Raw genomic sequence first — 14,283 nt, 5'->3', positions numbered from 1 at the left:
ACCATGGGGCATAAATTGTAAAATGCGAGCAGACCGGAATTGTCCTGATGCCACCTCTAGCTAAAAGAGAAGCAATGCTGGTCACTCACTCATCCTGCAGGCCTGGGTTGCTACCTATCCAGCACCAGCTGTCTCCTGGCCCCTTCCAGATCTTGGGGATCTGGCTCTGGGCATAGGCCCAACCCTGGAAAGGTGTGGCCACAGGAGGCTGCTTGCTTGCCAGAGGTTGTCAACATGGGTGAGTGGCACAGGAAGCCTCAGATGAGTCTGGATCCAGGCTGGTCCCAGTTCTGCTAGTCATGCAGGGTAAACCAGTTGCTCAGCACTTAGGACAGGGAAGAGATTTGTCTTCTACTCCTACAGGATCCCCAGGTGAAGCACAGCCCAGGTCCTTCCTGACTCCTTTTAGGTCTGGTGCAGCCACCAGCCAGCCAAAGAGTCACAACTGTCTTCTGTGCTGAATGAGCAAAAAGCATCCCAGACAGGGGTTGGGCTATGTGGTCACTTCCTTTTCTAGAATGTTCACAAGGAGATGAGTATCCTGGGCCCCAAACTATGGGGCTGGGGGCTGGCAAGGTCAAGGCAGCACAGCCTCCCGGCACAGGAAGCACTAAGACAGGCCCGGTCCAGCCTCTCACTGGGAAGAATCGCAGCTTTCACCGGCATCTGGGACTCCAAGGCAGACAGAAGGTAAGGGCAGGGGTCCTGGGCCAGGTTCGTTTCTCTTCCAGCACTAGGGACTTTTCTCACCTAACTGCAGAAAAAGAGCTTTGTTCTGACTACCTTCAGATTCCAAGGCTGCGAAGACAAAATCTGAGCTGCACCATCAGGAGACTGACAGCTGCCACTAGAAGGAGGGGCCGCTCCTCTTCTCCCCGACCGGACCCTACACTTCGGCTTCCGTCCTGGCAGTGGACACAAGGTCCTGCAGCACGGTCCTGGGGCCCTGCCCTCACTTCCCCGCGGCAGTGAGCGGCCACGAGGGGTACCCGCGCGTCCAGGAGACCCGACGCCCGGCCGTCTGCGACCCCCGGAGCACCGCGGCCGCTCCTGCCCCCCGGAACCCGACGCCAAGCCCGGGCGGCGCCGGCGCCTCGGAGCGCTACCCGCGGGCGCCGGCACAACCGGAGCCGGGCGCGGCCCGCCCAGGTCACGCCTCTCCGGCGGCGCAGCGCCGGAAGGAGGGCGCCTTCTGGGAGCCGCGCGGGGCGCTGGGATCCGCAGTCCGCGGCGCCGACTCGCCCCGGCCGCCCTCTCAGGTCCGCGGCGCTCCCACCCCGTCCGGAGGGGGAAGGGGCCTCGGTCGGCGCGGTCCCAGCGCCCGCCGGCTCCGGGAGAAGGACGGCGGGGGCGACGGCGCAGCCTCGCGAGAGCCGGGCCCGGAAGCCCCGCGCGCTCGGAGTCCGCTCGCGCTCGCCAACGCTCGCGCGCGATTGGGCCGCTGCGTCACCTGACCCGAGCGACGCGCCCGGTTGGCTGCGGCCGAGTTACCTGGCGACGGAGCGGAGGGCTTCGCGGCGGGGGCAGCGTCCGTCGGTCCCGCGGGCGAGGCAGGCGCGGGGCAGCGGCGGCAGCGGCGGCGGCCGGGTCCACGGGCTGCAGATGGGCGCTCAGGGCGCCGAAGATGCTGGCGGGCCGGGGCGAGGCGCCGGCGCGGGAGCTCTTCCGGGACGCGGCGTTCCCCGCCTCCGACTCGTCGCTCTTTTTCAACTTGTCCACACCGCTGGCCCAGTTTCGGGAGGACATCACGTGGAGGCGGCCCCAGGTGGGGCCCGGCCTGGGCGGGTCTCGGGCGGGTGCGGCGGGAGGCCGGCGCGCGCCTCGCAGCCCCTCAGGTGGGCGGGGAAGGAGCTGGGAGCGCCAGGACCCGGCGGGGCGCTGGCCCACCTGCGGAGCTGACCCACGGCGTGCTGCTCAGATGCGCTCGGTGGAGAGTTTGCCCCGGGATGTTTGTACCACGACCAAATGAGACCCAGAGGCGAGACGTTATGAATGAAATTGTTCCCATGTGCAGAAGGGAAAGGAAAGCATTGTTTGCAATTCTGTCCCTCCACATACTTGTGGCCAAATGTAAGTCCCGCGTACGGCCACTCAGACCTCTCGCCCTCTTCGTTTGTTTCCACAGGCCTCGGCGTTTTGCATATGCATGCCAAGAGCCGATGCACGTGAGAAGTTGGGATCGTTATAGACAACCACAGCATGTTGGAACAACCTAGGGAAGGGTGGCTGCTGTTCCACACATCCCAGGACTCTAGTGAATGTAGAACCAGGCTGCACTACACACTGCCGAGTGTGCAGACAAGTTTGGATCTCCTAGAATTTCCAAGTCAGTTGAACAGTTTGTCTGAGTTCAGCTGGAGAACTTGACCCTCAGGAGCAGGTTGTTGCTCAAGGCACAACAACAGATGAAATACCTAGCCCCTGTTTTTTTTCTCTGAAGAGTCTATACTTGCCTCTTCTGGCCACAAGCCTTCCTGTTCTATTGCTTGTGACTGCCGTTCTCAGGCTCTGAGGTCCCTTTGTGCCCTCTGGAAGGGCCAGATTAAGCCCACAAAGCAAAACCGTTGTAGAAGTTCAATTTTGGATTTTGCCAACACTCCCACGCAATTGGGCCGCTGTAAGCCTCCCATAGTCCCAGTGGCTTGGAGTCTGAGGCAGGAGGATCCCGAGTACAAAGCCAGCCTCAGCAACTTAGTGAGGACCTAAGCAATTCAGTGAGATCCTGTCTCTAAATAAAAATATCTAAAAAGGGCTGGGGACATGGCTCAGTGGTTGAGTGCCCCTGAGTTCAATCTCCAGTAACCCCCCCCCCCCAAAAAAAAATGGGATTTAGGTGTAATGAGCCCCAGTAGAAAGTTTTTGATAAAGGAATGATTCTATGGAATTCTCTTTTAAGAAGTTCACTTGTAGGGGACTGGAGCAGAGGATGACAGGTTGGCATTAAAATGTATCTAATAGCTTTTTATTCTTTCATGGCAATTTTTTAAATATTGTAACTATCGAGTTCACATCTATTCATAATAATAACAGTATTCAACAAGAAAGAAGCAGCACTGTGGGAAAAGAAAGAAGCTTACTGATACTCCTGGGCAGGAAGTGGATTGTTGAGGCGAGAGTGCCTATGGCCCTTGCAGGACGCTCGGGTACACGAGCAGCAGAGGGCAAGGCTTGGGAATAGATGGACTTGAGGTTACTTTGGAGGGAGCTGGACAGGCCATAGTGACTGGTGAAGTTGAGGATAACGGAGGAATCAAGAATGATTTCTCAATGTTTGGCCTGAGAAACTGGATTGGTGGTGGTCCAGGTGAGAGTCCAGAGTGCTCTGGAGTTGGGTTTACCCCCCATGTTCAGATGGAGCTGTTAGGAAGAGCTGGGCTAGAGGCCTCCCTATGGGTATGGAGCAAAATTTGCAGCTGGTCCAGGGCATGGAAGAGCATGTGATGTGGGAGGATGGGTATCCGAGGGGCAAGGCTGAGCCCAAGGAGCCCGAAGGTGTTACGCATGGTGAAACAAGTGCCTGACCCAAGGCTGTGAGGGCAGTTGGACTGGAGGAGCGTGTGGACTGTGCGAGCCCAGAGGGCTTGCTGGCATGCCTTCAGGGGTTGGTGTTGTTAGAAGTGACACTGTGGAGGTGACTTGGTGGAGGGTTGGGAATACGACTGACAGTCTAGCAGGGCCTGTGTTGAGCATGAGGGAGGAACAACATAGTAGTGCTCCTGAGGAGGTCATTGGGAAGCAGCCGTGACGCCAAGGGACATGTGTTAATGATGGTGCCTCTCCCCACCCACACCTGGGGTGGAAAAACTGAGCACATGGCAGGAGAGGTCAGGCCAGTGGCTTCTGGTGAAGCAGGAGGGAGGCCAACAGCTCAGGAGCATGGGCAGGGGCAGCATGGACATTGTGAGACACGAGGGGGAAGGGAGGAGTGTGGGATATGGAGCCTTGTGGGAAAGTGGTAAGTTTTCCAGCGTATAGGGAACCCTGTGCCATTATTAATTTATGAGGTGAAATTGTTTTCTAAACCAGTATTTAGTTGTTTTGAGAAGGGGCATGGTTGAATTCAGCTAGAGTTGAGGATTTTGCCAAGAGGGTAGGTGGATAGAGATGGACACACCTGAGTTTGAACTGGACCCCTGAATCTGGATCTGAAGCCAGGAGGATTTGAAGGATAATGGCTAGGAGGAGCCAGCTCCCCCCACACCCCTCATTTTGGGTGGGGAAACTCCAATGATCAGAAATAATCAGGCAGCATCTTTGTGTCCTTCCTGAAGACTGGCCATCAGGCATACACTAAGATTGGATGATTTTCTTTATTTTAGGAAATTTGTGCCACACCCCGGCTATTCCCAGATAACCCTTGGGAAGGACAGGTGAAGCAGGGGCTGCTGGGCGATTGCTGGTTCCTGTGTGCCTGCGCCGCCCTGCAGAAGAGTCGGCATCTCCTGGACCAGGTATGGGGCTCCCGGCCCAGGGTTGTGACCAAGCAGGCCTCTCTCTGCACAGGGAGCCCCTTCAGACACACAGCCCTGTGCAGTGCTTCCGTGGCTGTGCAGGAGGTCAGTGGGAAGCTTGAGGGCTCCAAGCCTGCGACTGTTGACCAGCATATCCCTCTCATGCAGGAGTGGACCAGATTGGGGGTCTCTGCCCCGCTCTGAGATCTGGTTCTCCATGTGGCCAGAGCCACGCTCTTGGGGTAAAAAGACATGGGCCAGCTGTTTTCATCACCTGGTAAAAAACATCTTTCCTTAGAGAGATAAAGGTTTATTTTGGCTCCAGCTGCAGAGGTTCCAGCCCATGGTCAGCTGGCTCCATTGCTCTGGGCTGAGGCAAGGTAGAGCATCATGGTCGAAGCGTATGGCAGATCCGAACTTCCTCAGTGCAGTCAGGAAGTGGACTGGGGAGGCCACCACCTCAGTATTGCCATCAAATACAGATCTCAGCAGACAGACCCTCTGAGGAAGTCAGAGCCCTCCTGATCCAGTCACCTCTGCACACTGCTGTACTGGGGACCAGGCTCAACACGAGCCTTTGGGGAACCCTTCATACCCAAACCACAAAACCACACCAACCTGGCACGGAATAGGATCAGCAGAAGGGCCTGTGTTACTGGTTTGGCATCTCTTTCCTGAACTCGTTGCTCTCTAGCCCAACTCCTGTACTTGGGGTAGAACCCCAGAATGTTCTGCCACTGAGCTATACCCCCTGCTCTTTTTATTTTTCATTCTGAGACAAGGCCTCACTAAGTTGACCAGGCTGGCCTCAACCTTGCCACCCTCCTGCCTTAGCCTCCTGAGTCATTTGGGTTATAGGCCTGTACTACAGTGCCCAGCTGATTTTCTTTTTTTAAAAAAACAGGTTTTAAATGTAAAAACGTGAAAGGTAATCAAAACTGTTCTGGCAGATACCACAGCGCAGAAGCCTGTGCAGATTTTCTTCTGTGTTCGCTATTTTAGGCGTGGCTCTTTGCTCAGGGTTCTCAAATAGGGCAGGTGCACCCATATGGAGCCCTGTCTGCCCTGGGCCAAAACACATGGCTCTCATACCTCCTCTCCAGGAGCCCGTACTGGCTTTGACCTTTCTTTCAGAAGAGAGTGCTGACCCCATGGTCGTCCTCTTCCCGGCCCCTGAGTGGTGGGGCCAGCACGTACAGGTCTGCCTGGTGCGGCCCTATGCTCCTCTATCCCTGGATGGGAATCGGAGATCCCAGGGAACCAGGAGTGGGTGTGATGGGTCCAACAGCCCGAAGGGCTGCTAGGCTCAGGGGACCTGCTGTTTGCAGCCAGTTCTGTCAAGAGTTGAGTTGCTTGTACCTGCCAGAATCAGTTGTTTTGGATTCAGGTTTTATACTTATTTGGGACTAAAATGTAATGGTTGACTTTTTTAAAAAAGTTTTGGAGGATATTGTGTTCCTGAATGCAATTCAAAAGTATTCAGATGGAAAGACTGTGCATGTTGTTTCTGGTGGTTGAGTTTGCTGTGAGCAGGGATGGACACTGGTGCAGGTCCACCAAGCCCTTGCGCTCTGCAGGCACCTGTGCTTGCTGGGCACCCTGTGGTCAAGATGCTGGGGGCTCCTAGTGCTGCTTGTCTCTCATGTTCTGCTTTTCCTCTCCCTGTGCGCGGTAGGTCTTCCCTCCAGGACAGCCGAGCTGGTCCGACCAGACATACTGTGGCCTCTTCACCTGTCGAATTTGGCAGTTTGGAAGATGGGAGGAGGTGACCATAGATGACCGTCTGCCTTGTCTTGCAGGGAGACTCTGCTTCTCCCGCTGCCAGAGAGAGGATGTGTTCTGGCTTCCCTTACTGGAAAAGGTCTATGCCAAGTACGTGTGCTGTACTGAGCAGCAGGACCAGGCTGGACGTCCTGGCTTGTGACATCCATGCGTGGCTCTTTGCTCAGGGCCGCAGAGTGCCTGGCAACCTTAGGGTCTGGTAGCCGGGCCTGTGGGTCCAGAGGCAGGTGTTCTGCTTTGGGGCCTGTGGCTGGCCCTTATCCTGCCCACTCTCTGCCTCCCCATCTCTCAGTCCAGGTGGGGTCGTCGCTCCGCAGGAAGGACAAACATGTCCTCCTTTTCATTTTCTCAGACCCAACAAGAAAGTATTTTTGCGTACTTGTCCTTGAACGTTCAGGAGAGGTGGCCTCTGCACAGTTGTTGGAGAGGAGCAAGCCACTTGGGTGGCAATACTCACTTGTCACAGTATTTTTGCGAGTTTTGATTGCACAGCTTTCCCTTTAGATTGTGGATAGCAACTTGCTGAAGGAGCTGACCCATAGGCAGGCATTTGAAAGGGCTGGCCAGGGACCTCATTGATATTTGTGCATGGGGTGTGAGCTCCAGGGACGAGGGCGTTGGCGTCTCTGCACCATTCTCGTTTTACACTTTGCCCGCACTGGAGGCCAGAAGGTGTCTGAGCATGGCAGAAGCTGCTGGGACACAGTTGATGGGCATTTGCAGGAGAGACCAAGCCCAGACTTGGTGACAACTACAGTAAGAGGCTTGATGGGAGTGGAGACTGGAAGACGAGAGGCCTGCTGAGGCTCACTCCACGACGCTATCGTCCCCTAGGGTCTACGGGTCCTATGAACACCTGTGGGCAGGGCAGGTGGCAGATGCCCTGGTGGACTTAACTGGTGGCCTGGCAGAGAGGTGGAGCCTGAAGGACTTAGCAGGAACCCGTGGCCAGCAAGACAGACCCCGTGGCTGGGAGCACAGGACGTGTCGGCAGCTGCTCCGCTTGAAGGACCAGTGTCTGATCAGCTGCTCTGTTCTCAGTCCCCGAGCTGGTAAGGCTGTGGCCGCAGGCGCTCCCTGCCTACCTGATGCCTGTTGGCGCTCTGCCCCTTCTCCAGAGAGAGGTCCCCTCTTCCCTCGACCAGTCCTTTCAGTAGAGCACGGCAGGACCCACATGGCTGTGTCCTGCAGAGAGTCTAGGAAGCAGGCGGCAGACAGAGTCCAGGCTGATCACATTCGTCATCCACCCAACTGGCGACCCTGCAAAATCCAGACCCCTTTTCTGTTAGTGAAATGTATCAAGGCTCATGAGGGAAGTTGGTATAGAAGATGTCAGCGACATGTAGTCACCTGTGACTTTTTTGGGTATTTTGTTTTTTTATAAACGTCTTTATGTTTTGTCTTCTAGTTTGTTTGTTTGTTTGTTTGTTTGTTTTTTGGTACCAAGGATTGGACTCTGGCACTCAGCTGCTGGGATCGCTGGCTTGTGCCGCCCCAGCCCCTGCTCTGGTGTTCTGTGTGCCTTTCTAAGCTGTTATGTGAATGTTGCAGGGTTTTGTTTTGTTAATGGACTTGCCAAGATTTTCTTTATACTTCTTCTAATGTGGGATGTTTGAGTCCTTTTGTTTGTCATAAATGATACTCCAGTGAACATCTCTGTAATTTCTACTTACATGTAAGGTGTTTTTTTTAATATTTATTTTTTAGTTGTAGTTGGACACATACCTTTATTTTATTTTTTTATTTTTATGTGATGCTGAGGATCAAACCCAGGGCCTCGCACGTGCTAGGCGAGGGCTCTACCGCTGAGCCCCAGCCCCACGTGTAGGATTCGTTTTGATAATGATTTTGGTTAAAAACATGAACATGAGTATGGACTGAAGCATGCAGGCAGCCTCGCGGACCCTGCCAGGCAGTGTCTGGGGTTGGTCAGGTGCTGGTCTGGGTCCCAGGACTCCCTCAGAGCCAGCAGCTCCCTGGAGTTGTTGACTTGGGCCTGCCCCAGAGTGGTAGGGCTAATTCCTAGCACTTATGGCTTTGCCCGCTGCCCCCAGCCCCCATAGAGAATGGCTGGAGCCCACTGAAGTGTCAAGGGCTGGGGACAAGAGGGACACCGGAGTGGCAACTGTGGTGCCCTAGGTGAAGCCCTGAGGTATTCCAGGAGCTCACTTTGCTCTTTCTGGCCCACTGCCCTGCCTCCTGCATGTCAGCCTCCCTGTGTCCCGAGGTGTCACCAGGTGAGCCCTCGCCTGGCAGCCAGTCCTCCCTGTTACCTCTGGTCTGAATGGCCCTGCCTCCAGCTGACTTTGCCCCAACGGGTCTCTTGGTTCTGGGCAGTTGCCGGCTGGTCAGTGGCAGTGAAAGCAGCGAGGTCCTTCCCTGACATGTGGTGGCCGCCAAGGTCTGGGACAGGAATGGCTTGCACAAGAAGCCAGGGCCCGCCTTGGCTCTTTGCATGGCACGGTGTGCTGCTGGAGACTCCTGAGCTAACTGACCTGCAGTCAAGAATGGCGCTCCGTGGTCCTGGGCCCTGCGGCCTCCTGGTACCCGGGCTGGAACATCCTGGCAGGGTGACGGAGACCCGTGTGTTCTCCCCCGTGGGGACTCTGTTCTGTACCTGGGCTCTGCCTCACACAGGTGCCAGGGACCTGGGGGCATTCCATGCCTTCATCGTCTCAGATCTGCGGGAACTCCGGGGACGAGCTGGCCAGGGCATCCTACTGCTGCGGATCCTGAACCCCTGGGGCCGGCACTGCTGGCAGGGACTCTGGAGAGAGGGGTGAGTGCCAGGAGCAGGGCCCTGAGACCCTGTGGTCCCCGGCCTTCTGGCCTGTGCCTTAGTGAGTCCAGCTGTCAGGTCAGTGTTCATGTCTGCAGGGCCACTTGGTGGCACCTCGTGCACTGCTATGTTCAGGGCCTTGGGCAGTTCTTGGGAGGTGTGGGACCACCGTGACCCTAGGTCTTGGGGGAACCCGCAGACCCGGGAACAGGAACTTGGTTTGAAGACCCAGCTAAGCCAGGATCCCCTGGAAGCCTGGAGCTGCAGATGGTGGTGGACTCCCAGCCGGAGTGCATGCAGCAGCTCCACCTGAGACCACAGGGCAGGTGTCGTTCTGGGTTGTGGTGTCCGGGAAGCCAGTCCAGAGGCAAGAAGCCCCTCTGGGGAAGGAGAGAGGCTCCCGCAAGTGCTGCCGTGGGGAGGCCCCTCATCTCAGGATGCCTCTCGACACGGGAGGGGGCCCAGCAGCAGGACCACGGGGTGCTGGAAGGGGGGACTCTCGGGCCCCCAGCTGATGCTGCCAGCTCTTGGGAGCAGCTTTCCTGAGGGAGGCTCCTTACAGGGGTGAAGGGTGGAGTCAGGTGGAGCCAGCTGAGGGGGCCGAGCTGCTGTCCCAGCTCCAGGACGGGGAGTTCTGGGTGGAGGAAGAGGAGTTCCTCAGGGAATTTGAGGAGGTCACCGTTGGCTACCCCGTCACAGAGGCCGGCCACCTGCAGAGTCTCTACACAGGTAGGGCAGCAGGAGAGTGGGTCCCACGTGGGCACCCTGGGCAGAGCTCGTGCCCAGGCCCCACCCGTGCATCCTGGGAACTGGAGGAGGTTGAGGCCTACCCGCATGGCCCGGGGGTACAGCAGGGCTGTCCCAGAGCTGATGTGGATGCTCTCCTGCTAGAGAAGACGCTGTGCCACACGCAGGCGCTGCCTGGTGCCTGGGTCGTGGGGCAGTCAGCTGGAGGTTGCCGGAACAACAGCTGCTTTCCCTGCAACCCCAAGTACTGGCTGAGGCTCTCGGAACCCAGCGAGCTGTGTGTGGCTGTTCTGCAGAGACCCAGGAAGCACCCAGCAGGCAGGGCCCGGGCTCTGGTGGGCCGTGGCCCTGCCCCATCAAGCCTCCTGGGCAAGGATCACCAGGTCAAGGACTACCAGGCCGTGGGCCTGCACATCTGGAAGGTAACTGTCACCCCGCCCACCCCCGCAGTGGCCCTGTCTCTCACCTCCTTGGGCTGCCATGGACCCAGCTGAGCTGAGGCCCTGTGCCTCACTGGCCAGAGAAGAGCAGGGCAACAGCCAGAGGGGGGCCACAGGAGCTGCCCACGGGCCCTGCTCTCGGCCCTGCTCTCCAGCACAGTGAGCGCAACCACTCAGGAGAGGAGCTGCTTCCGTCCTGCAGACGACCCTCTGACTCCTCCCTGGCTCCTTCCCCTGCTTTGTGGGGATCGTGGTGCTGATCTTTGACCTCTTGGGACTGTTCTGAGGCTTTTGTCACACTCAGCCACTGGATCCTAAACTGGCTGTTTCCTGGAAGACTGGCTGGGCTGGGAGCTGCTGCCCGTCTGCCTGCCCAGTGGCTGTGTCCTCATGGGCTGGGAGCTGACACTGCCCTTTGTGGGCAGACCTGCATTATGGTTCTTTCCTCTTACGAAGGAGGGGCTGAGCCGTTTCCCATAGTCCCCCAGCTATGCTGGCCAGGGGCCTTTGGGGGCACAGCCCTGTGTAGATTTGTTTGTTTTCTTCTTGACCCTGGTGACAGGGCTCTGGGAAGCCTTGGGTCTGGCTTTTCCAGTTGGCCCTTGAGAGGATGAGGGTGCGGATGGACTTTGACCTGCTAGCTTGAGAGGCCTTCCTGCTGAGCAGGGAGTGGAGAGCTGGGTGCTAGGCGCTCTCCCACTGACCTCTGCCTGCCCTCTGCAGGTGGAGAAACGGCGGGTCAGCCTGCCCAGAATCCTGTCCACACCCCCTGTGGCTGGCACTGTGTGTCATGCATATGACCGAGAGGTCCATCTACACTGTGAGCTCTCCCCTGGCTACTACCTGGCTGTCCCCAGCACCTTCCTGAAGGACATGCCAGGGCAGTTCCTGCTCCGAGTTTTCTCCACAGGCAAAGTCTCCCTCAGGTGAGGAGCCAGTGGCAGCTGTGAGCAAGGGCTCATCCGGGGATGGGACTCTGGTGGCTGCCCTGGTTGGGCACATTCCTCAGACAGGCTGCTAGCACCCTCCTCCGCTCGTCCCTCCACAGTGCTGTCAGGCCAGCAGCCAAGGGCGCCTCCCCTGGGGCAGCCCTGCCCTCCGGCGAGTGGGAGACCCTGCAGCTGCGGGGCTGCTGGAGAGCAGGCCGGACAGCAGGGGGCAGCAGGAACTTCGCCTCCTACCTCTGCAACCCCTGCCTCCCTTTCTCGGTCCCCGAGGGCTCCAGTCCCCGATGCATCCGAATCACCCTGCACCAGCACTGCCCGCTCAGTGACAGCCAGCTGCATCCCATTGGCTTTCATGTCTTCCAGGTGGGCTCCTCAGCAAGGGACAGGTACGGGGAGGCCCAGGCAACCCCTATCTGTCCCATGTTGTCCCAGTAATCAGCTGCCTGGGAGGCAGAGCCTGGGCTCAGTTGGGCACATCAGCCCAGCTGGCTGGTCTCATGGGAGGCTGGTCTCTAGGTTTCTAAGGCTGTATTTGCTGGGGTCAGCTCAGATGGCCCTTGGCCACTCACCCTGGCTCGGAACATCTGTGTCCTGAGGTCAATTCTCCCCAGAGCATGCCCCCTACCCCAGGATCCTGGACCCTGGAGGCTGCTCAGGGGATTCTGGGCAGACACCCAGCCTCACCATGGATCTGGCCCCAGCCAGCAATTTCAGAGAAGCCCTACCCACTGGTGCAACAGGGAGTGAACACACCCAGGAGCCACCCAGGTCATACCACCTGCCCCTCCCATGTCACTGAGCGCCCTGGGTGGGACTGGCAAGAGCTTGCACCCCAGTGGGGGGCAGTGGAAGTCAGAGCAGCGATGGCCTGGTCTGGAAGAAGGGGTGTGTGGGGCCAGAGGAGCAGACAGTGGGGTGAGCTGCTCCCGCAACCAGCAGGCAGAGGAGAGGTGGGGGTGCCCTCAGGGAGGCCAGCAGCCCGAGGGTGCCCCTGGAGCTACCGGAGCCTGCAGCTGGGGTCAGCCCTGCACAGGTGAGTTGGGAAGGAGGCAGCCGGGCAAAGTGATAGTCGCCCCAGTGTCATTCCAGAGGGCGGCGCATCAGTCCAGGTCAGCCCTGGGAGGGGTAGGGTCAGGAAGCAGAGGTCATGCCAAGGGACCTTGCCATGGGCCATTCTGGTGACACTGCTGCTCATGCTTAGCCATTCCTGCAGGTGGAGGTGGCTCAGGCTCCTGCCAGGGAAGGGCTGATCAGACCTCACCCGGTGCCTTCCTCAGCCCGGCTCTGTCCTGCCCCTGCTATAGCCAGCCAGGGGAGGCACACTTAGCAGATCTGGAAGGGGAGGGAGAGTTCATGTCTCAGGGTCACAGGCCCTGAGTTCTGTGGGGACAGTTCTGGGGCTCCCAGCCCACACGGAGCTGTGCTTGTCCTGGGAGGACAATGGCTGAGGATGTCCTGGGCTATCGCTGGTGGGAACACATGGCCTGGCAAGCAGTGACCAAGAGAAGAGAGCGGGATTTCTGGTAAGAGGGTCGGTGCCTCCCCCGGAGGAGCCACTGAGCCCAGAGAGCTGAGGAAGACACTGGGACCTTGCCCGGTGCTGCGTGCTGTGTGGGCCACCAGGAAGGAGCTCAGACCAAAATGCCAGTGCCCAGGGGCTGCTGGCCAGAGCACTCTGGGTTGGGGTCTGGGCAGTGGTACGTGCCTACCGCAGAGCTGATCTGAGGTTCTTGGGCTTGGTGCCACTGCCAGGGCCTTCTGGCCAGGGTGGTCCAACTTCAGTGGGAGGGAGGTTCAGTGTGTGGGCCTGGCACTTGCTCCCCAGAAAAGGGGTGCATGTGATTCAGGAGGGCCAGGCATCAGCATCTTGGGATCCAGCAGACTCCAGCTGCTGCTGCCTGGGCAGTGCCCCCATCCATACAGCCGCCTCAGGCTGAGCCCTGCACCCTCCAGGTCCCTGCAGGTGGCGAGAGGCAGGGTGCAGGCCCCCTGCTGCTCCAGGAGCCACTGCTGAGCTGTGTGCCACATCGCTATGCCCAGGAGGTGAGCCGGCTCTGCCTGCTGTCTGCGGGCACCTACAGGGTCGTGCCCTCCACCTACTGGCCTGACACCGAGGGCTCCTTCACGGTGACCATAGCAACCAGAGTGGACAGGTGCGGCTCTGGGCCTTGGGATGACCAGCAGGTGTTCTTGGCCCTGAGCACTCAGCAGCCTTCCCTGTCTGGTTCTCTGCTGACCCAAGGCGTGAATGGGCCTGCTTGCCTGGCTGAGCTGGGAGGAGGGTCTGGTGAGAGGCCAGCTGGGAGCAGGTGGCCCCCGGTGAGCTGCCCTCTCTCCACAGGCGGTCCATTCACAGCCAGGAGATGCTGGGCCAGGTCCTCCAGGAGGTGCGTGCAGCCCCTGCCTGCAGCCCCAGCAGCCTTGCATCCCAGTGCCTGAGGCCCCTCCCAGCCGCCTCACTCGGTGGCCTCTGCTACCCTGAGCCACAGGGCAAAGCTTGCAGGGACTTGGGGGCTGGGCTGTCACAGTCCCTAGGGGCATTTGGGGGGGGGGGAGCAGCCCTGAGCCCACCTTTCCCTCCCTCTTGCAGGTTTCCCTCACTGCAGTGATGAAGGCCTAGCCGGGCTCCCACGTGGCAGCTCTGGGGCTGGAGCTGGGCCAAGCCTTGACCTGCCTCGGCTCTGCAGGGTGGCCACAGCTCGGGTCCCGAGTGAGGTGCTCTGTCCTGGAGAGAGGAAGTCTTGGGGTGGCACAGGTGCTGCAGGAGGGTCAGGAAGTCCTGTGGTGTCTGTCCCATGCCCAAGACCCCAGGGTCCCTTCCACATGGTCCTGCCGACTCCGGGCGGGCGCGTGTTGTAACAGGTGTTGCTGAGAGCTATTTATTACTTGAAATATTTTTTAGGACATGACTTTATAAATAAACATGAGCAGTTTGTGGGTTGGTCTTGTTTCATGAGGCTCAAGCCTGAAGAGGCTGCAGGAAGGGGTGTGGGTGGGTGCTGAGGTGGGGTGAGGGCCACGTGGGCTCTGGGGGTGGGCAAGGCTGACCTGGAGGTGGTGTCTGGGAGGACAGGAGTGTGGTGGGGCAGGCGCGGGTGGGCCCAGGACAGGAGGCAGAGGGCTCCTCGGGAGGAGGC

At 58.7% G+C, this 14,283-nt stretch overlaps 1 protein-coding gene across 4 annotated transcripts; it reads left to right on the top strand.

Annotated features, from left to right (window-relative positions):
* Positions 1–1,490: 1,490 nt before the first annotated feature.
* Positions 1,491–14,083, top strand: Capn10 (calpain 10). 4 transcript variants are annotated; one of them, XM_027951665.3, is made up of 12 exons: positions 1,491–1,765; positions 4,320–4,451; positions 6,127–6,323; positions 7,068–7,285; positions 8,871–9,012; positions 9,575–9,741; positions 9,904–10,181; positions 10,923–11,125; positions 11,248–11,509; positions 13,100–13,189; positions 13,488–13,533; positions 13,737–14,083. In XM_027951665.3, exons 1-12 carry the CDS (start codon positions 1,625–1,627, stop codon positions 14,003–14,005), a joined length of 2,145 nt encoding a protein of 714 aa, XP_027807466.1. In that variant the 5' UTR covers positions 1,491–1,624; the 3' UTR covers positions 14,006–14,083. The 4 variants fall into 4 exon arrangements, with proteins under 4 accessions (XP_027807466.1, XP_027807467.1, XP_027807468.1 ...); XM_027951666.2 differs by having other exon boundaries at positions 13,100–13,299; positions 13,737–13,853; XM_027951667.3 differs by lacking the exon at positions 13,488–13,533 and having other exon boundaries at positions 13,100–13,299; positions 13,737–13,848.
* Positions 14,084–14,283: the final 200 nt, after the last annotated feature.

Source organism: Marmota flaviventris, chromosome 11 (genome assembly GCF_047511675.1).
Source record: "Marmota flaviventris isolate mMarFla1 chromosome 11, mMarFla1.hap1, whole genome shotgun sequence".
Classification (NCBI taxonomy): domain Eukaryota; kingdom Metazoa; phylum Chordata; class Mammalia; order Rodentia; family Sciuridae; genus Marmota; species Marmota flaviventris.
Note: the sequence above shows the minus strand (reverse complement) of the source record. Positions and strands in the feature narration are given on the sequence as shown.